The sequence below is a fragment of the Stigmatopora nigra genome, chromosome 7, assembly GCF_051989575.1.
Source record: "Stigmatopora nigra isolate UIUO_SnigA chromosome 7, RoL_Snig_1.1, whole genome shotgun sequence".
Classification (NCBI taxonomy): domain Eukaryota; kingdom Metazoa; phylum Chordata; class Actinopteri; order Syngnathiformes; family Syngnathidae; genus Stigmatopora; species Stigmatopora nigra.
Window position 1 is genome coordinate 10326200 of NC_135514.1, and position 26010 is coordinate 10352209.

At 44.4% G+C, this 26010-nt stretch overlaps 3 protein-coding genes across 4 annotated transcripts in view; 1 reads left to right on the forward strand and 2 right to left on the reverse strand.

Moving 5' to 3' along the window:
- Positions 1-1177: 1177 nt before the first annotated feature.
- On the reverse strand, positions 1178-10373 carry gsk3ab (glycogen synthase kinase 3 alpha b). Its single transcript, XM_077721259.1, has 11 exons — positions 10208-10373; positions 9925-10101; positions 6719-6906; positions 6525-6608; positions 5689-5799; positions 4419-4549; positions 4056-4260; positions 3842-3937; positions 3183-3369; positions 3025-3102; positions 1178-2693 (listed from the first exon to the last, which is right to left on the reverse strand). The coding sequence occupies exons 2-11, from the start codon at positions 10088-10090 to the stop codon at positions 2626-2628; spliced, it is 1314 nt and encodes a 437-aa protein (XP_077577385.1). The 5' UTR covers positions 10091-10101; positions 10208-10373; the 3' UTR covers positions 1178-2625.
- A 575-nt stretch (positions 10374-10948) lies between these two features.
- On the forward strand, positions 10949-16385 carry znf526 (zinc finger protein 526). The gene is made up of 8 exons (XM_077720161.1): positions 10949-11152; positions 11965-12279; positions 12337-12500; positions 12567-12662; positions 12808-13493; positions 13573-13705; positions 14143-15513; positions 15962-16385. The coding sequence occupies exons 2-8, from the start codon at positions 12015-12017 to the stop codon at positions 16106-16108; spliced, it is 2862 nt and encodes a 953-aa protein (XP_077576287.1). The 5' UTR covers positions 10949-11152; positions 11965-12014; the 3' UTR covers positions 16109-16385.
- Positions 16386-16398: 13 nt separating this feature from the next.
- The window catches only part of cicb (capicua transcriptional repressor b), a 31847-nt gene continuing 22235 nt past the window's right edge, over positions 16399-26010 (reverse strand). Inside the window, exons 5-21 of one of the 2 annotated variants that reach the window (XM_077720160.1) lie at positions 25596-25707; positions 25144-25326; positions 24900-25032; positions 24635-24819; positions 24022-24160; positions 23804-23901; positions 22828-23692; positions 22399-22538; positions 22152-22315; positions 20811-21004; positions 19892-20320; positions 19235-19521; positions 19003-19163; positions 18761-18912; positions 18332-18466; positions 17994-18128; positions 16399-17800 (exon numbers count right to left, since the gene is read on the reverse strand). In XM_077720160.1, coding sequence (XP_077576286.1) covers positions 17541-17800; positions 17994-18128; positions 18332-18466; positions 18761-18912; positions 19003-19163; positions 19235-19521; positions 19892-20320; positions 20811-21004; positions 22152-22315; positions 22399-22538; positions 22828-23692; positions 23804-23901; positions 24022-24160; positions 24635-24819; positions 24900-25032; positions 25144-25326; positions 25596-25707 — 3772 coding nt within the window. In that variant the 3' untranslated portion in view covers positions 16399-17540. Of the gene's footprint in view, positions 17801-17993; positions 18129-18331; positions 18467-18760; positions 18920-19000; positions 19164-19234; positions 19522-19891; positions 20321-20810; positions 21005-22151; positions 22316-22398; positions 22539-22827; positions 23693-23803; positions 23902-24021; positions 24161-24634; positions 24820-24899; positions 25033-25143; positions 25327-25595; positions 25708-26010 lie in introns of both variants that reach the window. The other variant, XM_077720159.1, reaches the window with a different exon arrangement.

Sequence of the window (26010 nt, forward strand, 5' to 3'; positions counted from 1 at the left end):
CAGTTAGTCTCCTCCTCCCTCAGGTGCAGTCTCTGAAAGTATTCCATCAGTCTGCCTGCCTACCTAAAGTGCCGTCACCATTTTTTTTTTTACATTCCATCAGCACCTCCCCTCAGGTGCAATCTCTCCAATGATTAAATCTGCCTTCACACTTTGGCCCATGGTTCATTTTACGGCATGGATTCTATTCAGGTGACCTGATTGCTAACCTAGTCACTAGATAATATGATTGAATACGAAACTGCAGCTGCACTTGTATGATTTTAAATAAATAAGTACATTCCACATGATTTAAATTGAAGTTCCAGTAGAAGAGCCAAAGAAGAGTCCAAGGCTTGGAGGGTAAAAGTATAGCTTGTGCTGATAAGTGGCTAAAAATAATTCAAGCAGTCTGCCAATGCCTTTAAATATTGCCTACAAAGGATAGAGAAAGTTCCTGCAAACCCCAAGACTTCATTAAAACATTCTCTTCCTTTACAGAGGAGTCTTATGTGAATGAAAAATGATCGCCTAGAGACAGTGGGTGAAAGATTGGAGCTGGTTAAATATCAATGTACTTGGGTTGTAGGCTGAAGCGCTACCACTGGAGGTGGCTTTTCATAATACAGGATATTGAAAACGAGGGAATAATAATAATGCTGAGTTTTGAGCGGTAGGGAAGAATTTGTGGGGACGTGTGGTACTTGTGTTTTTCTCTCATGAAGATATTTATATTGTAGGTATGATGTGCTATACAAATCAGGTCACATGACAAAAGTGGCAGTTTTTTTGCTAGATTACTCCACTTAAGGGGAAATGTGCTGTGTCAAAGTGGCGGTCCGGGGGCCAAATCTGGCCCGCCGCATCATTTTGTGTGGCCCGGGAAAGTAAATTATGTGCACTGACTTTCTGTTTTAGGATCAAATTAAAATGCAGTATAGATGTATATTAAATTTCCTGATTTTCCCCCTTTTAAATGAATAATTGTAATTTTTGAATCATTTTTTTCAGTTTTTAGTTCAAAGATCACTATCTATATAACACAGACCCCCTAATCACATCACTTGCTTTTTCACAGCAATGATTTCAATCTGCTGATATGAACCCCGATTACTACTGCGCAATTAAAACAGAAACGGGTAGACCTACGAACCGTTTCATCACTTTATTAATGAGTTTAATTATTTGCAGCAACAAACAAAAAGTCTCTCCCCTTGCATTCTCCCCATCATCTCCTCTATCCAACTGTTTTGCTGCTTTCTCCACAAACAAGTAGGGCTTGTAGTAACAGAGGGGTACACAACAAAACAGAAAAAAGGGAAAATACATTAAAATAACATTCTGTACTACAGTGGAGTGGAAACAAGAGGCAGTGGGACACAGGAGATGGTTCAAATGGAAGATTTTTTTTTTCGTTTTTTTAACCCCAGTTTTAACACACTCATTCACAGCTATGCATACTCACAATCCTGTACTTTCTGCCCCCAAACACACACAAATACACACAAGCAACAAACCTGTAACATTCTGTTCACATTGAAACTGAATGGAAACAAGAAGCGTTTCACAAAATGACTCGAGGTCCGAGTTGATGTACAGTATCTTGTATGTGACAGTTTTCTGCTCCTCCATGACTACATCATTTTGGAAATAATATACAAAAAAAAAATCAAACAAGTAGTAAATACAATAAATAAACAATTAAGATGACAACCACAAGCAAATGGGGTGTGGTGAGGATTTAAAATGACAAACGATAGGAGAGAATAAAAGGGGAGTTTTTTTGTTGTTGTTGTTGTTGCTGTCCTGAACCAGGGACCAAAAAAAAAAAAAAAGGTAATACCATATTTACAGACTGCGACGGAGGGAAAAAGTCTGGTCGCATGAACGCGCCATCTACTGGGAGAAGAAAAAAAATATTACAAGAACAACAATAGAATAATAAAAATAAAATAAGGTCCTTGATATTTACAGATTAGCCGTGTAGTGGAGGAGGCGGGAGGCGGGAGGGGGGGGGGGGGGGGGGAAATAAAAGCGCAATGTTCACGGCAGGGAGTTGAGGGCTCATTTGGGAGGAAGTCACTAAATGGGTCAGGATGATGATGATGATACCTAATATTTATATAAAAGCCCTCCTGCTCCCTGCTTCTACATTTAAAATAACAAGGCAAGTGAAGGGTGAGGGGGGGGGGTATGCTGCAGTGTGCTTCCTTAGTCATAAATCTTTTAAAATCAACAATCATCTAAAAGCGACACGATTAACCACAGGTGTCTTGCTTAAAAACAATATTGGACTTTTTTTTAAAGGTACAAATTAACACTCTAAAAGGAACAGAGAACGGTTGTACCATTTTAGTGGTGGTGGGTGGGGTGTTTATGTGATTGTCATTCTCCAAAAGCCAAATGGTGGCTGCACATAATACGGGCTAAAGAAATTAAAATGACAAAAAAAGTTTAAAAACAAAAATAAAGAGGGGGCATTAAAAGTCAATAATAGAGAGAATGTATGAAGGGGGGGCAGCAATGAATGATGTGGCTGTGTGCATGTGTATGCAGTCTTTCTCAGTGCTGAGAGGAAGAACAGGAAAACGGGAAGATGAAAAGAAAAAAAAGCATGGCAGGGTGGTCTACGTTGGTGTTGGCCACTCAGGTGCTGTTGCTGATGGAGCCGGGCGCTGATCCGGGCTGGGAGGGACTGTCGGACACGCTGCCATCTACAGAGCCGCAAAGGCGTTACACATTTGTCAGTCAAATCCTTCAATGTTCCATCGACAGAAAACCAGAAGTAATCAAAATAATAATAAAAACATGCCTAAAATACTTAGTACAAAGTCTGTTTTGTCTTTCCCTTTATAGAAGAAACCGAACCATTTAAATATTTAAAATTGATTTTGGAGAGAGGAAAAAAAAGAGGAATTTCAAAGTTGAATTTATGTATATTTACCATAGCTAAAACGATGAAAAAAAGACCAAACACCAGTGAAGAAAAAAATGCATTGCATTGTTCCACACCCTGTGTGTGTCAGTGTGTATGATTGTACGTACCATGTGTAGCAGGCGTCGTTTGTGCACGGGCGTGTGGAGGAATGAGTGTTGAATTCAACTGGGGCTGGATAGACAGCTCTGAGCAGAAGACAAGAAAAATACCAGGTCAGATTTCACCCTCCATCAATATTCTGACATGAACGCCGACAGAAACCCACCGACGGGACTGAAGTTGAAGAGGAGCGGCAGTTCCCGTCCGCTAGGAAGGCGGGTGTTGGGCTGGCGCAGCTCATCGAAGAAGGCGTGCGCGCAGGCCTCCAGCGGAGACAGACGGGTGACTGGTGTGTATTCCAGCAGCCGAGAGCACAGGGCGATGGCCTCTGGCGGCGTCCGGGGTTTAAACACCTGAGTGGGAAAGAAGACATTCGCAACCAACTTAAGTTTCGCATCGTAGGCAACCTTTCTTTACCAATTGTGTGTTTTTAGCACTGTTATGCATTTGGAAAAACTAAATACCGCTCAATTGACCCTCCAAAAGAATGGCATCTTTTTATTTAAAAAAAATCAAAGTGCAAAAAACTAAATGTTTTTATGTAAAGGGATGTAATAAAATAACAAAATCTTAGCTGAACCTGAAATTTTAGAAAAACATTTAAAAGATTTTATGTATAAATCCACTTTGATTACTTATTAAATAAACGTTTTTTTCTGCAAATATTTCTGAGTACATATTGGAGTGGTGTGTAGGTCCAATGACTAATTATATGGCCCTTATTTAGACGTGTGCACTTTGCAGGGACCAGTTGTGATGTAGGGCGAGATAAAACAGGGCCAGAATGAACTTATCGATTCCTGTGAGTCATTTAGCACAAATTACCTTTGTCCAAGGGTGAGCTTTAATCTGCGGGAATTTGAACTCTGTGTAATTGGGGTTCATCTCTCGGATCTGCTCCCTCGTCGGAGTCCCGAGAACCTGAAATGGCCCCGTGTGGGAAAAACTGGTTACCATTATGAATAACTAACTCAAACTCCAATGCAGATATTTTGATGTTATGACTAAAGCAAGCGATTAGAAGATTGTCATATCATACCTTGATGATCTCTACTAACTGGTCCACACCGCTATCGCCCGGAAAGATGGGCTGGCCCAGTAGCAGCTCGGCCAGCACGCAACCAGCCGACCAGATATCGATGTTGGACGTGTAGTCGGTGGCGCCGAAGATGAGTTCCGGGGCACGGTAGTATCGTGAGCAGATATAAGACACGTTGGGCTCGCCGCGGACTAACTGCTTGGCACTGCGGGCACAGCAGCAGGGGGCAGAAACCATTAGCAAGAAGGATTACCGTGTAATTGTGCAAAACAAGCGAGGCTCAGGTGCTCCGTGCAAGCCATTCAGCACACGTGATAATGGAAGGAATGTTGATGCGCAACAAGTGTAATGTGTGCATCTAACCTGCCAAAGTCACAAAGCTTGAGGATGGCTGTCTCTGGGTCCACCAAGAGGTTTTGGGGCTTGATGTCTCTATGACACACACCCTGGGAATGGATATAAGCCAGGCTCCTGAACAGCTGGTACATGTATACCTGGTAAAACAAGGACAGTGCGGTTAAATACATAAAAAGTCAACTGGATTTTTCAACTTCTGCTTTTAGTCCAGTTCTTCCGGAATATTACTGTGCGCAACATTTTGACTTGCGTATGACCTACACTGAACTTGAGTCAACCAATGTGGGTGGCGGTCCGGTTAATTGTGACTCACTGTCTCTGATTATTGCGCAACAGATTTTCGTCAGAGAATTATTAAACGCATAAAACTGCCTTTTCTTCCCAAAGACTGATGAATAATATGTGGGCATGACTTTTTTGTTATTTTGTCATGAAGTGTAGGAATGCTGGGTGGTGTCAGACCCAAACCGCAAAGATTGTATGTGTAATAATATAAAATTCTGAACTGTAACATACGTAGTTAACAATGGGTGTGGCTGACCATAATGGTCAATTTCAAATAATTAGATGTATGCTTTTTATTTAGCAATGCTCCATCCTTTGAATGGGCGAGGCAACAGTAGGGTTTTGAAGCCACTCAATATTTAGAGCTAGTTTTATTTGAAAACTAAAAATGTGAATGTTCATTCATTTCAATGAGAATGAAAATGAAAAAGACTTTTTCTTACAGATGATAGTTTTTCATTCATAGTTCACTATTTTGTGGCAGACTGCAAGCAATTGAGCATGACAAATAGCAGTCATTATCATCATCACTGCAACCCAAGTAATGCATCTCAATGTGATGACAGACGAAATGACTAAAAGTGAGCAATGTTTCTTAAAGGAACGGCAAAAGTGAGTGAGAAGCTGAAGACATGCTGTGACAGAAATGTAACCCGGGAGGCAGAGGAATGAAGAGGATGTGTCTCTTAAAGCCTTGGAGGAACTTGAGACTGAATAGCAGCGTTAAGTGGGCCATGATATAGTCGTCTTGTTCTCACTAGTGCGACACGCAAAATAAACACAAAAATGCCCTTTAAAAATACAACAACCTAGCAGACACGGAGCCCGGTGGCCTTCCTTGCTGCACAGTTTCTTTAATCCTTAAACCGAGCTGAGCCCAAAAAAGAAAACATCCACCATTTCGATCCCCTGAAGTAGGCAAACCTTCTACCCACTCAATTGACACTCGTATTTTTGTGTCATCTCGGAAACACAAGTAGTGCAAGTTTACCTTAACATAAATGATGGGGATGGTGGTCTTGGCTTTGTTGAAGTGTCGAGCCACCCTGTACACCGTCTCGGGGACAAAGTCCAGCACCAAATTCAGGTAGACTTCGTCTTTCTTCATGGGACAAAGAGAACAAAGCAAATATCATGGTCCAAATCTTGTTTGATAAAAAGCCACATGTATACAATATAATATACTGTAATATAGCAAATTGTATTTGAAAAAAAGAAAGAAAAAAAAATCACATTTTATTTTATTTTGATAAATGCTCTTATGAAACTGGTGGGGTTCAGTGGCTCCAAAAAGGTTAAGAACCACTGCTCTAACTATACCGACCGCTAAGTGCCTTTATTTCATACTTACCTGTGGCCTAAAAGTGAGGCATGACGACTCTGGAGACAGAGTTAAGAGCCTCTCAAATACCTACACATTCTCCTTTATTTTTGTCTCATTTCCTCTCTTTGTAATGATATAATAAAACCATCATGTCAAGGGAAATTGCTTCTTCCTTGACAAACACTCAATGTTGTGGCTTTCTACATACACACACACAAAAACAGCGTTACAGTTACGCTATTGGGGCTAGTTGGTAGAAGTGTGGGGATCAGTTGGCTGGTGCACTGCTCTGAGTCAGTGACAGTTCAATTACATTCCTTAGTGTGCGCCTGGCCTTCTACCGCTGCAGAAGAGGAGTGGCGGTCCAATGGAAAAGAGTTTTGCCAGGTAATGATGTCAAACTGGCTAATTCAGCCAAATATGAATTAACCCTTTGGTAGCATGGTAAAATATAGAATATTGTGTTGAAAAAAAATAGGACAAAGAGTAGTATATACACAAACCTTTTCACCACTGGAGTAGAAGAAGTAACGTAGCCTTACAATGTTGCAGTGGTCCAACTTGCGCATGATTTGCAGTTCTCTATTCTGAGAAACAAAATAAAAAGCAACATGGTCACAAATCACATTGTATAAATGTTTTTACTCAAAAAAAACTCAATGCAATATGACTTCCTTACTTAAGAATGTTTGCTCACCTTAAACCGTTTGTCCTGGAGCACTTTCTTGATGGCCACCATCTCCTGGCTGTCAATGAGACGCGCCTGGTACACCACACCGAAGGAGCCATTACCTATCACCTTGATGTCTGTATACGAAACTTCCTGTGGACGGTCTGGACCCTGTCCCGGTGTGGCCACAACGGTTGTCACTTTGCCACTGTCACCTGTCAAGTAAAGAAACATTTATTGCTTCACCCTAACCCTTCAATGCATTTCGATTAACTCCAAAAATTAATTATTAAACATCAAAAAAATCATTGGCCTTCAAAAACAAACCAAGGGTTTAGATTGATGGTCCAATCCAGTACTATTATTGACTAACGCACTTTACTATGCCAGAACAAAATGCCACGACGTCCTTCCGCTTCACTAGTGCCACGAGCGCTACATGTGGTCCACAGGTTGATTTGCCGTAATCCGGGATCAGATTATGCCGTACTCTCTTGCAAAGTACAAGGTGTGCTAAAGTAGTCAAACAGTGTCACTTCCGAGCTGATGGTTGATGGAAAAACGTGCGTGAGCTCAAACAGTAACCGACGACAAAGCTGGAAAAGTGTCCGCGTGTTTATCGGTGTGGCGTTTGGGGTCGAGAGCGATTTGATGAATCAACGCCAGGAGCGGTGACATTGGGGAAGGAGAGAAAGAGAGCGAGACAGAGCCTTGTCCCCAAAGCGCTTTTGCCAAAGCACTGTGATTAAAATGATGTGGACAGTAGCGCACCCACAAGTGCTACTCCATTTTCACAGGGCTTGTTCGTTTTGCACGTCTCAACAGGACCCCTCCGGATCGCTGCCGTGCCTCAAAATGGAGTAAGACCTTGCATCCTGGCACACCCAGAGAGATAAATGTATCAAAGACAGCCTGCGTCATCCTTGCTGAACGCTAGAAACGGATGACTCTGTTGATAGCGGGATCATTTGTCGACTATCATTTGTTGTGCCGCACCAGATGTAAATTTCCCCACATAAACATTAGCATTTCTATGAGTGATGCACTCTTATTCAATGTAATTACATTTGAATAGTTGCTTACGTATTATACCAATATCTGACAATAGATTGCAATGGTGGTGGATTTAGTATAGTTCAGAAACTCCATTTTTTTAACATCCAAGCAACAAAATCCAAATGAAACTACGTGATAATGTGTCAAATTTTATTTTTAATTTAGTGTCAAGGAACAGTCTAGGGGTGAACAGAATGACAGCATATCTAGTGAGCATTAAAAGGGTGAACTCATACCTAAGACCGTATTCCCATCTGCACTGTTTGGTCCAGACTAAACCCAATTTCCTGGTGTAAATATAGATTTTTTTATGATGGCAACAATCCCCCCCCCCTAAAACTGCAGACAATAATTACACAAATACTGGTATGCGATTAAAATGTCTCAAGTGCAATAGTGCCAGCAGCGAGGGGTGTGTGATCTTGAAGTTCCAAGTATAATAGGCAATTAACACGGTTTAAGTTATAATCATTGTGTAGTTAAGATGTGGACTACTTGGGCCTACTCCTATAGTGTACACAACAGTGTGTGTACATTCCATGAAAAGTGGTTGGGTTACCAGATTAGTGTATTTTTCCACTGGATATTTGTGAATTTTTCTATTGCTATGTATCTTGATATTTGATCAACAAGGGTAATATCAAATTTCTTTCTGTGCAAAGGAATGTAGTCCACCTTTAACGTTCCACACCATCGTTTTCACACTAAGTCAAAGGTTGTTAAATATGGAGCAGCTGTGTCATAGCCCCTACTTTAATAATAGATAGGACTGAAGATGAACAGATAGATTTTGTGTTCTAATACAGACGTTAAGCTAAATATGAAGAGGGAAAAAATGCTATATTCACAATTCCAATACTTGGTTTTCAAGCCGCAGTAACCGGATATTCGCCGTGACTGCGTAAAAACAGGACAAAAACGCATTAAATATCGTCAGAAAAGGCTTCAGCATATAGTAATAAAAATTTCGGACTTATTAGTTATCTGCAAAAACACTGTCAATATTATTATTGCATAGACTACGATATTCCAATGGATAGAGGAAAAAATAAATTAATCACATTTTATTAGGAAAGTACCAACTGGTCTTAAATCCCACTAACGTTCACTCACTCCCTGCATATTTCTATTCAAAATCACCTAATTTTAGAACCAGGTCATTTAGAGGGTGATGTGGGTAGTGTGAAATGATAGTGAGAATTGTTTTGGGATTATAAATTAGATACAAACTGTAAATAAAAGAAATTTTGTTCATATTTGAGAGGCGTAAAGTTGTTTTTAAAATGAATTTTAGACAGTATGTTCTCCAGGCGGCCCGGTGGTGCGAGTGGTTAGCGTGTCGGCCTCACGCTCTGGGGTCTTGGGTTGGAATCCAGGTCACATCCACCTGTGTGTTATTTACATGTTCTCCCCGGGCCTGCGTGGATTTTCTCCGGGTACACCGGTTTCCTCCCACATTCCAAGAACATGGATGGTAGGCTTATTGGACACACTAAATTGCCCTTAGGTAAGGGTGTGAGTGTGTGCATGGTTGTCCGTCTCCTTGTGCCCTGCGATCAGATGGGATAGGCTCCAGCACCCTACGCGACCATAATGAGGATGAAGGTGTTCAGAAAATGAGATGTTTTTCCAGACATTTAAGAATGGGGTGTGAGGACATTTTATCGGAGGTATTTTCCAATTAGATTTAAGTGTTAAATACCGTGAAGAACATCTAGTACGCATTTCACAATTATCTCGTTCTCGATAGGTCAAATTGTATAGCACGGACATGAGAATCAACTATGTAAATGTACTTCCATAACGACAAATGACTAGCAAGGAGGCTAATGCTAAGTCTTCACCTGGGTGACGTTAAGAGGACGAAATTGAAAATGTCAATAATAACACGATGAAAAAGATTTTAGTCTCAAGAAGCATCAGTCAACATATGTGACACGTTGGCGTTAATCGTTTCTCGCTGGAGAGGTTCATTATTGGCTGAAAAACAAGGGTTTAGATAGCTGGCTGGCTAGCTCAAGTTAGCCAGCCAGCTAACTGAGATGGGGCTCAGCGACACTGATCGACATTATTTAAACAAAATGTCTACATCGCCATCTAACATATCGCACATTACATGTGACTTTAGTGACTAAAGATCTGATATGGCGTACGGTCATTTTAAAAAGGACACTTACGGGGTAGTTTAAGGTTGCCAAAGCTCGTCGAGCTACCTCCGCTGGATTGCGAAGCCCCCGACTTTCCTGTCGAGCTTCCGCCGGCTGCTGCCGATACGGCGCCGGCTGCAGCGGCTCCGGGAGGCTCGGCGAATGAGCTGGTCCTGGGCCGCCCGCTGCCGCTCATATTTGTGTGAACTAGAGCCAGGGTTAACGACGAACGTTACTGACAGCCAGCCAAGTCACACAAGTCAAGACCTATGAGCGAAAAAAAAATTCCCATGGAAAAAAGAACTACACTTACAGCGTTCTTATACAGCTTTTCGCCCCGTCTCCCCCTTTCTTCCTCTGTACTGTAGAACGATGATGGTGGGGGACTGGGGTGTTGACGCACGGTGACGTAACAGCCGCAGGGGATTGTGGGAAAAAGAGTCTCAAGGTAGAACCTGTCATTTTGGCCGCGGTGGTGTGACGGACGGGATGTGGAATTATGACGTTGTCGTGTCATATCGCATGGCAGTCAAGTGTTTGAAAATATTTGTTGAATGAATTAAACAGTACCAGTAGGTATCCATAAATGACCTTATTGTAACCCTTTGTAAACGTGAAGTTAGGTGGCTCTTATGCTCCCAAAATTGCAACAAGTAATATATATGATATCCATTAATTTTCCATTCCATACATGTAATATATGAATAATAACAAGGCAAAACGCAAGTTATAAAAATATCTTCATTGTTTTTTGCATACAAATGGCTGTTCAACAAAAGTATTTGTGAGTTAGCCAAAACTACAATACCCAGGTATTTGAGTCCAATCGCAGGTCCAAGTTTTAGCTACATATATTAAATACATTGGGCGTGGTTACATTTAAGAAACATGCGGATCAATATATCTTTCACAATGTCAACAATACCAGAAAAATGGTTGCAATAATCCTAAAGAGGAAAAAAAAACTAAACATTTTGAAACTACATTACCCGCCAAGCAAACCACGTTATCTGATTGACAAAGCAAAGCACCAATCGCAGTTTCACCGTGTTTTTTCGTACTACCGCAAACTGGGCGTGGCTTACATTCACAAAAATGGAGGCAAAGGCTCGGCTAACGTCTCCCTACACGCCTTAAAAGACAATTCTCCACCGCCTCTGATTCCCTTGCCCAAGTCGCATCGGTGGATCTTGTGGAACGTGCAAGTGACGCGCGGTGATGCCTACGATCGACGCCATCGGACGACAGTAAATGAGAGGTAAAAGGGGTGGGAAAACAAGGGCCGCTACCCTGCCGCCTTTCCTCATAGAGCTTCGGTAAAAAATGGCTAGCGCCGCCTGACGGACCGCCGGGCAAACCGGGCAGCCTGCGTCAGGAAATGGCGGTGCCGGGGTGAAAAAAGTGGTTCTTGCTGGCCGGGGGAGCGCCTCCAAACGCCCTCCACGCGCCATCGCACACGCACTTTAGATTTAACACCACAACGCCATCAAAATAGTTGCTGCAGTTTTATGCAAATATCATTGGTGGGCAATGGATGAAGCTGCTGCTACCATTTTTTGCTAACTGCTAAATCGAGCTATTGCTTTTAGTCGCTGTACTAATGTAAATTCATTATATTTTTCAATCATGAGTTATTTTCCTACTAAGAGCCATTTATTATATATTTATATATGCATGCATAATACATACTGACTTTTTATATTAAACAAGCTTAAATTATAATTTAATAAATGCATTATAATGGCAAAATATTAAAGGATGAAGGTTGCTTTTGGTTGAAGTGCATACCAGCAAAAAAAAAACAATAATAATAAAATAATAATTTTCATTCACTGACATTTACGCAATAAAATCAATTTCAACTGATGATGTTTTAAAACTGTTGACAGCAGTAGATCTTATTTAGACAATGAAATGTGATTATTTCTGATATTCTGCTATGTCAGTTATATTAGTTCAGTAAACAATGGTAATTGGGTGAAATCCTGACATCAATAATAAAAAGTCCCAGCGAAACTTAAAAAAAAAAAAACTGTGGATTCAAATAGTTTCTTGAAATGTTCTTCCCAGGTGGTATATTACTTTAACTTGGGTTAATTGACGAGAGGAACGTTGGCATTATGGAAGCGCATGCTTTCATGGAAGTGGAGCAGCCAGAGGAGGACACTGTGGAGCAACAGTACATGTGCAGTGAATGCTACCAGATTTTCAACACCCTGGAGGAGGTGCTGGTCCACCAAGAGATCCACACAGTCCAGGAGAATGAGGAAGGTGAGGTGATCCGGTGTGAGCAGTACCAATGCCTGGAATGCGGCTCCATTCTGGTGGATTCCGAGGAGCTACTGCTGCACCAGGAGATGCACATGCGAGAGGCTGAGCAACAAGGTCAGACATTTCCTGGAATCAAAAAGTCATCATCTTACATCTGCATTTCCTTTTCAGAGTTGTGTGAAGCCGCAGAGACCGAAGAAAGTGGTTCTCAAGCACCCCAAGCTGTCCAGTACCAATGTCTGGACTGCCTGGCTTTGTTTGACTCACCCGACACGTGGTTGGAACACCGCAAAAGTCACGGTAGCAGCACCACGAGCATCCATGCCGAGACGACGGTAAGTCTTGTCTGATGATTAATTTCTAAAGTAGCGTTCAGGAATAAGAAGGATTCTTGCATGTAGGAGTACATCATCCAAGCAGACGGCACCGTGGCTCCTTTCAACAACATGCAGAACTTTGTACTCAGTGAGCAGCAGGCTGGGCAGATCTTGGCACAGGTACATGAATTGAAAGCAGGTTTATATTGGTTTAAAATACCTTCCAAAATCCTAAAATGATGGCCTTACAAGAGAAAAAAAAATCATAATTCAAGCATGAAAGTCTTAAAGTTGGCTATACAGTTTTGCTTTGCGTCTATGGCAGGTTTTGGCGCAGCAGCAAAAGAAGGAAAGCCGCCCCGTTTCCAAAGCCGCCCCCACACGCCCTTCACTGCTCCCCCCGGTGACCCCGGCCCCCGGCTCGGCCACCATGCATCTTCAGATCCTGACGGCCCAAGCGCTCGCTGACAGCTCCAGCGTACGCGGTCGACCTAGCAAGACGGCGATCTCGCTCAGGCCCATGTTGACCACTCGACGGGAGGCGGCCGAAGCGACGCTCATCCAACCGTACGAGTGCTCCGAATGCGGCCTTCTTTTCCAGACCCCGGAAGACTTCCTCCAACACCAGGGGGAGCACTACCTAGGTCAAGACAAAGAGAGCTCCGAAACCGGGTTCGCCAGCGGCTTCGAGGAAGCCCAGACGACGTACCAGATGAACATCTCGGGAGCGCCTCCGCAAAAGCGAGTATTAGCGGCGGAGAGGAAGCACGTGCTGCTGTCCAAACCCCAGCATTGCCCGCTGTGCTCTCGCAGCTTCAGCTCGGTCAACCGCCTCAAAGCCCACCGCCGCGTTCACGAGCAAGGCACGCACGAATGCACCGAGTGCGGAAGAGTCTTCAAAAAAGACAGCTCGTTGCAGGCCCACCTGCGCACACACTTGGGCGTCAACCGATATCTGTGCGTGGATTGCGGCCAAGGCTTCACCACTGAGATGACTCTCATCATGCACAGGTAAGCCCCCCCTGCGAGGTGGGTGCCGACCACATGGCTCCCACATGGCCTCCACTTATTATTTGTGTGATTTTTGCAGGAAGTCTCACACAGCCAACCCCCTTCACAAGTGCCAGTTCTGCAACAAGACCTTTACCAACATGACCAAGTACCTTTACCACCGGCGTACACACGTCAGCCTCAATGCCGGTGTCCCCACCGCCACTGCCACGGTAGTCAAACCACAAAAAAAAATTCTGGACGTAGCTGCCCATTACGTAATCTAAAAATATTTCCAGTGGCTACTTAGCCGGTTAAATAGTCCCAAGGGGCTATTTAGCCAGTAACCTGTTAATTAACATTGAGTGAATAGGGGATTTTTTTTAAACCATACATCCAATCTCATTGAAATTTGATGTTTTATTGCTAATTGATAGATTTTCACATTATGTGAATAGGGATTTAATGACTATTATTTAGACAGTGGCTCCATAGCCGTAGTTTCTTATAATTTACCCCATACAGAATTATTACTGGCTAAATAGCCATATGGGGCCATTTAGGCTATTTGACTGGGTACTGGCTAAATAGCCTCTGGGACTATTTGAAAAAAATATTATAGTTATTCAATTTCAGCTCAAGTCACTGTGGATTTTCCCTCCTTTTCCAGGTTAACGCTGCCCCACCAAGAGCCTCTCTCTCCACTCTTGCCATCCTGCAGCGAGCACGGGACAAAAAGAACTCTCAAATGATGGCCCCGCTCTCAGAAGAGGAGATGGAAACCATGAGCGAGGGCCCCAAAGATCCAAACGAGGACGTTCAAGAAAAGGAAAGCGAGCCACTCGCCGACACGGAACCCGTCGAGAAAGTAGCGTCCGCCGAGGCAGAAAGCGCCACACCCGCTCCGAGCGACAAGGACACGTTCTCTTGTCGCACCTGTCTGAAGGTTTACCCTTCGCACCTGCAGCTCCTCCGGCACCGGCGGATGTCGCACGCGCCTGAACGCGGCTTTCCATGTGGTGTCTGCGCCAAGACCTTCAAGAAACAGATCTACTTGCGCAACCACGTCCGCACGCATACAGGCGAGCAGCCCTTCCAATGCGGCAACTGCGGCAAGCGCTTCTCGTCCCTGGCCAACCTCGGCCGACATAATCTGATCCACACGGGCACACGGCCATACCGCTGCGACGTATGCCAGCGCGCCTTCTCACAGTCGTCCAATCTGCATCAGCACAAACTGCTGCATAAGGCGGGCGAGAGTGGGGGGCTTAAGTGCCCTGACTGCCCCTCCACTTTCCACCGACCCACTAAGCTCGCCGTGCATCGATTCACGCAACACCCAGGGTCCCCCGCGCCCTTTCCATGTTCTCACTGCGAGGCGGGCTTCCTCGCCTCCAGGCAACTGGACGCCCACCTCTGCAGCCGACACCCCGGCGCACCTCTGGAATCAGAGCCGTCCACCTCGGCGGCAGAACGAGCCGGCCTGGACTGCGACATCTGCGGTAAAAAGCTCAATTCCCCCGCCAATCTGCGCCTCCACAAGCTGAGCCACCCCGGGATGGCGCGGACGCGCGGCAAATCGACAAAATCTCACCCGTGTCCCGTTTGCGGCAAGCTGTTCGTGTCCACTTCGGGCGTGGCGCTGCACCAGCGGGTCCACACGGGCGAGCGGCCCTTCCCGTGCCAGGTGTGCGGCAAGCGTTTCCGGCAGAGCACGCATCTGCGCGAGCACCTGCGCACGCACTCGGGGGTGCGTCCCTTTTGCTGCGAGATATGTAGCAAGAGCTTTGTGCAGAGTATGCACCTGGTGGAACATCGGCGTACGCACACGGGGGAGCGGCCTCACGTCTGTCCCCACTGCGGGAAGGCTTTCAAGACTTTCTCCAACCTCAGGAACCACAAGAAGACGCATAGTCGGCAGCTGAAACGGCCACGGGAGGCCGACGCCAAAACGGCCCCGGATGTGGAGGTTGCCGCGGCTGAAGTAGCCAAGGGACAGGCCCACCAGATCATCCAGATCACATCCTCAGATGCTCAGCAGGTCTGTACGGTTTAAGACAAACGCAACAGGTCATTCTCGGCTTAAGTCTGGATTTTTGTTTCTAGAATTAGTAATAATGGACACTTTTAGGAAATTACTCTCACTGTATTTTACAAAGTTTCGTCGAACGGACGTTGAGTCGCCAGATTCGCTCGCTCTCAAAATTATAATCATGAGAACTGTCCGTTCGACGAAACGTCTGGGGACTAAGTGTCCGTCGACCAAACATCCTGGTACTGAAGTTAAAATAGCCCCTATCATATGCATCCGTGCTTGGGTCTGAGTTTATGAACGTGGTGTCACCAAGAGGGCTACGCTTATCTCTTTTTGTAATATTTTCTCGTTAATGGTTGGTACTAAAAGAGAAACATGTATTTAAATTCTGACTCACCAATCAAAGCTTACCACACTGCATAGCAACAGTTTTTTTCCTCTGTCGTTATCACAGGGAACCAACACCATCATGTGCAACGAATTTGGGGAGACCATCGCCATCATCGAGAGCAGCGAGGGGACGGCGCTCCCTCTGGAGCAGGCCCTGGAGATCTTTCAGACGGCACTGGAAAACGGCTTGGATGGACTACAGATGCTCTGAGCAACAAGAAATACTTCAGAAACACACAATACCTGTTCTAAAGTGTGTGTTACTTAAGACATATTCTCCTCATCATTAAAGATTCCAAGTGCATTTTCTGTCAAAAAGACACTGTAAAGTATCACGTGATTTCATGAAAAATCATTTAATCTAACTTTAGTGAAGAGTTTTTATAATTCTTCATATTAGCTCAAGCATTATACCTCATGTGACTTTTTAGAAAGAGAAAAAAAGACCAATTTTTATGAATCCATTGTAAATAAATGAATACACATTTGCTTTCGGAAAAATTCATTCATCACATCTTCACTTTTTAATTAACCACTTTAATGGCAGACTGAAAGTTACAGATACAAACTTAAATTATTTATAGAAATTTGTTTCTTGGATACTGGAACAGCCAAACATGAACACAAAAAACATTAAAAGCCACCATAGATTTTCTTTTTTTTTTTTTTTAAAGTTTCAGTCCGGATGTTGTTCTGTCCCATAATGTCCATTATTATATATGTAGTAGACTCGTATTGAATTTAACCAAGACATTTTTTCCACAAAGAAGAGCAAGTGTGTTCTGTCCAAAATAGTTGTTTTTTGATTGTAACCTCGTGGATAAGGAAGAAGCATAAAGTGACAAAAGCAGGAAAGAGGAAGGAGAGTTTTGAGGCTGGTCGATAAACGCAAAAAGACTACTTTGTTAAAAGGGAAGACAAAGCACAGAGGAAGTGAACAATACAAGCCTCCAAAAAATTCTAAGGAAGTACAAAGAGAGATGTAGGGAATAATAAAAGTCAGGATGAGCCAACACAATGTTCAAATTCAAGATACTTAAAAGTTGATAAAAAGTAAACTAGTCCCAAAAAACAACAAAAAAAAAAAAGTAGTAAAATGGCCACTCTAGACCAGATTCCTTCCTTTTACTTACATGTAACCAATCCGAGGCACGGGAATGTTTTGCTTTCTTCAGACGACGCAGGGTCCAAGCGGGAATGTTGGCGCAGCCAGAAGTCCACTTTTTTTTTTGTCCAATCTGCCATCGTTTTTTTCTTTAAATATTATTTTTTTAAGAGCTCTCTGGAAGTGGTCTTTCAGTCACAAAATGGCAGAAAAGTGACCGATTGTACAGTTGGTTAATACAGATTAGGGATGTCAAAAAAAAGTCTTGAGGGTCCCAGCCCCCCACAATGTCAGCACGTTAAGGGGGGGAATAATTCACATATTTCCCTCAAAACAAAGGAGGGAGAAAAAAATGGGTTTTTGAATCGCTTAAAGTCGACGAACACGCTTGGTGGGTCTTTCCAGGAATTTATGAGAGCGTCTTAGGTCATTTGAAATTCCAGAATCTTGATACGGTTGCGGTTTCCCCCATTTTTGGTATTCATGTTCTAACTAGACATCCAAGCAAGCTTCCCAAAATGGAAATGTGGAAAAATACTCATCTGGAAGAGTCTTGGGAGTCTCCGGGATCGTCCTCGGTCCCTGGTTCTGTGTCCTCGCCCTCTCTACTGGGTCCGTCCCCCGATTGGGCGCCGGAAGGTCCGGGCAATGAGTCTATGGAAACGGCGAGACAGGCGGCATCGGCCGGCGTGGCCGTCTGCATGATCTTCTGCCGGACCTCCCTGATTTTCAGTTGCAGACACACCTTGGTGGGGAATATGTCCGAGTATCTGGTCTGGAAGGCGGCTGTGGCTTGAGCTGCGAACCAAGTGCAACATCAACATCAAAACTACGAGTTTTATATATTTTTATCTTATCTCATATAGATGCTGTTGTTTACCCGGGAATCTTAAATGGACTCTTGTCTTATTCATTCTAATATTTCATTGTGTCATTATGAGTATGAGTGTGTATGACTCTAAAAGGTAGCCTGAATAACTTGATTGCTAACCTGATGGGAAGAAGCCTTGCTGCTCTTGAAACAGCTGCATGACCAGCGCTCTTCTCTGGTCCAACGTTCGCCGCAAGGAAGAGTACGGCACTTTGTCAAACTCCAGCTCCGCTAAGATGTCCTCGCCATCCGTGCCTATGTGGGAGAAGAAAAAAAAAGCATAATATTGTTACTTATTTCAATTGTAGCTTATTATACAATGTGTATGAGAACCATGAATGGGTGAGTGGCAAGATTTTATGGTGTGCTTTAAATGTGTGTGTTAGTCATCTGGTTAGGAACTTCCAGGTGGTTAGCTCTTGGTTCAATACCCTAAGCTAACCCCTAGATAAGAATACCTGGTCTGTCAAAAGTGAAGATTTCGCCCTCGCATTTGGCGGCACTTTTCGGCGTGTTGGGCTCTGAGCTGCAGCTGGAGCGCCTCCGACTCTTCCGCTTTGGAGACATTTGATCGTCAGTGGCAGAGTCCAAGTCTAAAGAACCAGAGATGCCATTGGACAACAAAAATTGAGTAAAATACCGACATTTCTTCCGAATATTCTCATCATGATTAAGAAAGATGCACCTTTACTTGTTTAATAATTACTCCACACAATAAGGAAGGTTGTTACAAAGTGTCAGTATGTGTTGGATAATAAATCATTGTCTAAAAAAATGTGTCATTAATGAGTGATTATAGTAAGACGTGATTCTGGGAAGATATTCATCAAAAAATGGGACAATTAACGTTTTTCACTGTTAATATATAATAAGAGCTGAAAATCTACCTGTTGAATTCTTCCTTTTGCGCCGATAGCTTCCCAAAATGGCTCGTGGTGACGTAGCGAGGCTCTGTAGCGTGGGCGACGGCAAAACCTCCTCTGGCCGAAATTCAGGCAGCTCAGCAAAGCGCTCCTCAAAGTAGACTTCCGACAGCACCCTTCCCGACCAGCACACGCAAAAAAAAAACACACACGACATATAGTCGGCGGTTCCACTGCTTAAACGATGCCATGTTGCGAGCTCTCACTTGTCTACAGAGTCAAACGTCTTCTTCAGTGGTGGAGGACGAGCTTTGATCTTCTTTGGGGCTGGCCCTTCTTTGTCGGCATGAGGAGGAGGTGGCAGAGGTGGTTCAGGAGCCAATGGAGTCGGTAGAGGAGACGATGGAAGGGATTCCTTCCATTCGGCCTAATGGAAGTAAGCATTGTTGTTGAAATGTTGTGACCAATATTTCATCAGTAAATTGTATTGAAACAAACCTCTTTGGTAGTTTCTGCTGTGCTCTCAGAGGACGGAGGCTCCTCTGCTGAATGCGAAGCGGGAGAAGCTGTGGCGGGTCCCGAGGGTTCCACGTCGAAAGAAAAGTGGCTGTTGGAAGCGGCAATCAAGGCCTCTCTTTCCCTTTCCTTCTCCCTCTCCTTTTCGCGCTCTTTTCCACGGCCCCCTGCCTCGTAGTTGCCCACTGGGATGCTGGCAAGGGTGGCCTTGACTTTCTGGGGAGGTCGATTTGGGAGCTGGCTAAGCTTGAGTATGCCGGATGTACTGGCTGAAAGAGAGAGTTAAGAATATTCACTGTAGAGTTTATGCCGATGATGCTGAGCCAGGGACATTTTGGTTTTTCATTGTGGTTATAAAGAAAGGGTTTACCTCCATTTATGAACAATATTTTCAAAAAATCTTGCTTTAAAAAAAAAAAAGTCATTGTTGTTTAGGGTACAAATATTCTAAATATTTAAATGAATTGAGGAGTTTCAGAGCACTATTTATGAAAACTCGCTCAATATGTACTTCTGTTTTTACCAGACTTTCTTTTAGTCATAATCATGACAAATCTGTATTTCACTGAAACCACTGAAATACTAGCAATACAAGTCGAAATCTTTATCCCTCAGTATGTCATAATGAGAGAGGCATACCAGGTGGTTGGATTTGAAGTGGAGGACTGCAGGGCCTTGCAGCAATAGCGGTTCCACTAGGAGGTGCTGCTGAGCCACTACCCATGGAGCACTGCACCTGACGTTCAGTCTGAACAGGCACCAGGACCTCCGTCTGCCTCTCAGCCTGCCTGTCGCCAACTCTGTCCGCAGGCGACTGGTGATGCTCCGAATGAGGCTGCCTCACCGCAACGGCGGCCACTGCGGAGTGTTTGGCCACGAATTGGCCGGAAGCGCTAGAGGGGCTAGAGACGGAGTAGACGGTGGCGCTGGATGGCATGGCCGTCATGGAGATTGCCCCGGTCGCCATGGTGACACTTTGTGAAGCAGGGTAGACGGCAGTGACGATCTGGCCGGGGGCTGAGCTGGGGGGCTGTGGCGACGGGGCCGTAGCCAGGAGAGGCGCTTGACCTGGATGGATGGGAACATGCGCGTTACAATACAAGTTGTTGACCCAAAATTGGGTTTTATTCATAGCGAAAGACATATATTAGCACTATTAGCCTTTCCAGTCGTAGACACCAATGGTAACTAATGGGAAAGTGGGTATGGTATTTATCATGTTTGGCCAATTTGTTGGTGCTCGGACGTTTGGTAGCCGGTCTTTTGGTCCCTTTTGGTCACCGGGCTTATGGTGACAGAGAGTTTACTGTTGAAGCCAGCTCTCAAAATTATATTCATGAAAGAGAGTTTAATACCTAAGAGAGAGAGTTTAATATCCAAGTACTGTTTAATATCTAAGTACATTTGACCAGCAACCAAAAGTGACCAAAAGACCGGCGACCAAACGTCCGGTTATGCTATTTGTAATACCCCTAATGTTCACCATCAATACAAATATATTGAACATCAAAGCGGCTTAACTTAAAACAAAAAAAATAAATAAAACTGCAGCACTGACCGGCAATCAGCGGCTGAACCATTGTTTGACCAGATGGGGGGATGGTGGTGAATCCAAGGGTGGCCAGGGAAGGTGGCACATACGCGGAACTGGGCGGAGGTAACCCTTGCTGAGAGGTGCAAGTAGACGAAGTTGTTGTGGACACTCCTGGCAGCGAGGCTGGCACCCCCAGAGTGGACTGCACATAAGTGATCCTGAGAGTGGACAAAATAACACTCTATTAGCTGAGTAGGGAAGGGGGGTGATTGGGTTTAATGATGTGACAGCATCAGGAAGGAAGTATGGTCAAAAGGGGAGAGGAGAACAAAAAGAGAAGTTCTGCAGAGGACAAGTAGTGTTGCATATGTGGGTGTCTAACTGAAAGGTAGCGTGTGGGGGTGGACGGCTCAAGCAGCGCCGCGGCCACCAGCAGCATGACTAACATTTCCAGAATAGAGCTGCTCTGCCACAGCAGCACCCCTGCTGCACTTCTCCTTTTTTTTGCCTCCACACATGCCGATTCCTAACAATTGTGTTTCCTGACATCTTTTAAGTTATTAGGTGCCAATGTTATTATAGAAGTGAATTAATTACTTCAATTTGAGGGGTAATTATTGAAATTGTAGCAGTGGGAGTAAAAAGGGTAGCACGTTGATAAGCCTTTTATTGGACTTGAACAAACAACGTGTCTTCCTGGTGTGCGAACACGTCGTAATTTTGATCGTTTGCAATTGTTGCGATAAAGGCACATGCACTGTTCATGTGAAAACAATTTTCCAGTTCATCAATTCGCCCAAGGGTCCCATTTCCAAGAAATCACATTTTCAACAACAATCATTTGTCATTGAATTTGGAGTCAAAAATAACATCAAATTATTTCCACTTTCAGGACAGCCTGCTTCGGTAGTTCTATTAAATTACAAGTCGTTATGGTACATATTAACTTCACACAATGTTCACAGTTCTGAGATTGAGGGTTCATTCTGAACTTTCCCTTCCTATGTGGATTTTGCATGTGAATCCCATGCCTGTGTGGGTTTTCTCCGGGTATTCTGATTCCCTCCCACATACTCAAAACATGCATGATAGGCTGGTGGAAGACTTCAAATTGTATTTAGATATGCCAGATAACCAATTCAACGGGTACTCTGCCTATTGTCCATGGTTGGCTGGGATAGGATTGATCCTTGTAAGGATAAGTGGCTCGGAAAATGAATTGTTAATATCTGGTGATATTGTTTTTCAAATAACACTGGGTGAAAATATGTGATAAGACAAAGTGCTCTTAAAAATAGTTTTACCAATCCCACACATTAAACAAGTGAAAATGGAAAGGTGTAAAAAATGATGTCATATTCAAACCTAGTGGTTGGAGGCGGCAGGAGAACAGCCTGTGAGGGGGCCGCAGGCCCAGATGCAACGACGGCAGCTGTGGCCACTGTCACTGGAAAGGGGCTGACTGAGTGGATCGCCCCTCCCTGAGACAGCTGCGACTGGACCATAGGCATGGGTGCGATCTGGATGATCTGGAGATTAAAAAAAAAACACATTAGCACTTCACTCGTTTTGAGACAGCAGGCTTCATTAACTACGCTTTCAGGCTGCAAACCTTGCTCCCTGCCGGAGCGCCGTTCTGAACCGGAAGAGGCGGGGCCACAATAGGAAACTGCTGAGCGGGAGCTGCTGCCGTGCGTACTGTCGCCATGGGGACAACCATTTTACCCTGGAGCACGGGCGACTGTGTTTGCACTGAGCAGATTGAAAATACACATTATTTGATTAATGCATCATATTATGTAGTGACTGTCATTTCTCATTGCTAAACTCATAGCCTTCCCAGTACAAATGGCTTGGACATCGATCGCTGTCAATATCAGTCAATGAGATAAATGTCTGCACTCACTATTTCATCACTTAAGTGAAAACATCCATCCCTATTGGCTCACATTTAGCCATTCAGACTTATCATATACTTTGTGTATAATCTATATTTACATGTAGTTGAAGATATACCCAATCTGTATCTCTTTCCGCTCACCTCTTGTTCCTGGGCTGGACGAATAACACACCAGTGAACTATGACCCTGTTGTTTCCCATTGGCCAAGGGGGTGTGTGTGGGCGGAGCTGCGGGCAGGTTGAAGATATTGGTGGGCTGGCAAAGTTGCTGTGGTGGGCTCTTGGGATTGGCGGGGAGGGTGGGTAGAATGTACTGGACCTGCGTGATGGCCTTGCCTCCAGGGGGCGCTAGGGAGGTGGTAGGGAGGAACTGGGGCTGAAGTAGGGGCAGAGGCACGGGTCCATTGGATTGACTATTAGAAGAAGGGGTCTGAGAGTGGAGGGGTGGTGTGATTAGCTGCACAGCGGGCTGACCTGACAGAGAGCCACCCAGCACTAAATTAGTCACCATCCCTGCACCTACGGGATTCGGGGACGAGGAGGAGGAGAAACCACTCGCCACGGCCGTGGCCCCGCCTCCTGGTCCTGAGCCGATCAGAAGTTGCGGATGCTGTAGCGTGAGTGGCTTCCTCTCTAGCGAGTACGGGCTGGACGATGCCGTGCCGTCGCGGGGTTTGCTGACGATGGGAAGTGGCGTACTGATGACGGGGCGCATGACGTTAGTCAATACCGTGGAGGCCACTCGCACGGCACCGATGCCAAGATGCGAAGGAGACGCAGAGATGACCGACTGGGTGGTTGAGAAGGAGACAGATGGGGGGTGCGCTGCTCCTGCCTCACCCCCAAAAGAGTCTTTGACATCTTCCTCTCCCCTTTTCCTTGGATCAGAAATAAACCCTGATCTTCCCTCATCGTAGCGTTTGACAGTTGGAAAGGAGGACAGGGACACGCTCCTGCCGTGATGGGACGAAGATGCCGTGGAGCAGATGACAGGAGCGAAGACTCGCTGGGGGAAAAAAAGCAATGTGAATTAATCACAATTAACATATGTCACGTCTACTGTTCTGTGGAACTTTGCAAGCTTTCACCAAATTAAAAATGGCAGACGGTCTGTTACCTTTTGAGCGCTCTCGTCACCAGATCCCCTTTCACTGTCGCTGTCGGTCACTCGCTCCTTGCACTTGAGATCAATGGAGGCGCTTGGATAAGGGTCCTCTGGAGAAGAATACACTACAGCTACACTTGACATTCGATATCGCAATGCTTGACCACATTTAGTACAGGTCAGGACTATAGGTGATTAAATAAAAGAAAACTGGTTTGGTCATTTCATACCTATAACGTCGTCATCGCCCTCTTCCTCGCATATGACCATGCGCTCATCGTCGCTGGTCATGTCCTCACTGATGCCTCGCTGGGACTGTGACAGGGTTGTAGTGTGGCTGGCAAACTGGCTGCCTCCATCGCCACACATCTAAAACAGTATAAAATGTCAAAAAAGGTTGAAGAAATAATACATTAAAAATAATTAAATAAATAATCCCAATTGGACTGCACTCAATGTTCCCTCAAATTTTTTGTTGGTCTGGGCAGAAAGATAACCTCCCTGAGCGCACTTAGTAGCAGTGTGAGCGACATCATCATTACTCGCGATGGGCACACCAGTATCACACTTGCCATAAGCAGGTGCATGTCAATGTTCACTCTAATTTTTCATGTAAAACATGCTGTAAAACATGAAAAAAAGAGTGGACAGAGTTACTACCACTGGCTGCCACATAAACGGCGCCATCATAGGGAAAGGGGTAAAAAAAAAGTTTGGATTTTATTTACTGCGCGCCATATGATTGTTGCTGCGCGGAGAAGACGAGAGTAGTGCGCAATTGCGCACTCGCGCTGCTTAGAGGGAACATTGACTGCACTGAAACCTATGTAAAACAATGGTTACCTGCGCCAGTTCCACCAGGGCTTGAGTATTGCCCCTATCGGGCCTCTCCATGTTGTGCATGGCACTTTGCGAGAAAGCTCTAGGTCGCGTCAGTTGGCTCATGTGACCGTCCACCGTCTGACTCCTCTCAGACATGCCCACCAGACACGGACCTACTACACCTTTCATCTCTACGGAATGTGGCTCTGCGTAGCAGGTAAACAAAAGACAAGTCACGGAAAATCATCTCTGGGATTGATGTCTTGTGGAATGCTATGAGACCAACCTGTAGACTCAGACATGCTCCTCTCACGGATATCTTTGCCCCCGGGAATGCCGCGACCTTCAGAGCTGGACTTCTTCCTGTCTTTGTTGCACCATTTCCAGTCAGGGTGAGCCTTGAAATGGGCTTCTTTTACCTGGGAAAGGAATAACCCAAGAAAAAGTAGATTTATATAACATGATGGATCATTTTGCCCGAATCATGTTGAAGTCAACATGAAGATTCCTATAAATACAGAGAAATGTACCTGGAATGCTAAGTCGTGGTATTTCTGTTTCTCTTTAGGTCCGAGGGCATACCACCACTCGCCCAGAATCTTACTGACAGTTCTGTTGTCCTGGTTGGGGTGTCGCTGGTGTACCAACGCTCGATGGCGTTTGCTGAAAATCATAAACGCGTTCATCGGCCGCCGGATGTGGTCTTTTTCACGCTATAAAGACAGAGAATATTTTTTTTTAAATAATTTCAGATGAAAGAAGCATTTAGTTGATGAAAATGGCTCCTTGAAAACAATCCATAATACATTGGGGGAATAATAATGCATTGCATATACATGACAGACAGGTGCCCAAGTTTAATACGTTTAAACCTGTGTATATTATCAGCCTGTTAGCATGCTCTACTAAATATAACAATGTGGCTCGGTATACTGAAATGCTCTGATTTCTTCTGTTTTAAGAAGAAAGAAAAAAAGTCTACCTTTCCGGGGCTGTTCTTGTCGCCATCTTTGGGCAATGCGCTAAGGGACTGGGTGCGTCGCTTCACTGGGGATTTCGAAAGGGGCTGCTCTGGCACAACGCCAGGGAGGAAGCTAAAGAACCAAAAAATAATAATAAAATAAAATCAGCAAATTAAGTTCTTTGATCCAGACGACAGTTCCAGACATGAATTGGCCCTTGATTAAGGCCAGTTAATGTCTTTTAAGATTAGGCGTGTATTTCATATTAAACACAATCCACTTGACAAGCTCATCTCCAATGAGGCCACAGCTTTTCATGTGATAATAAAATGCTGTGGTGGAAGAAAAGCGTTTGTTCCTTCCTTTGAGCTTTACCAATGAATTTGTGTGTACAAAAGGGAACATTTACAAAGCTTACCAAACACACCAACTTAA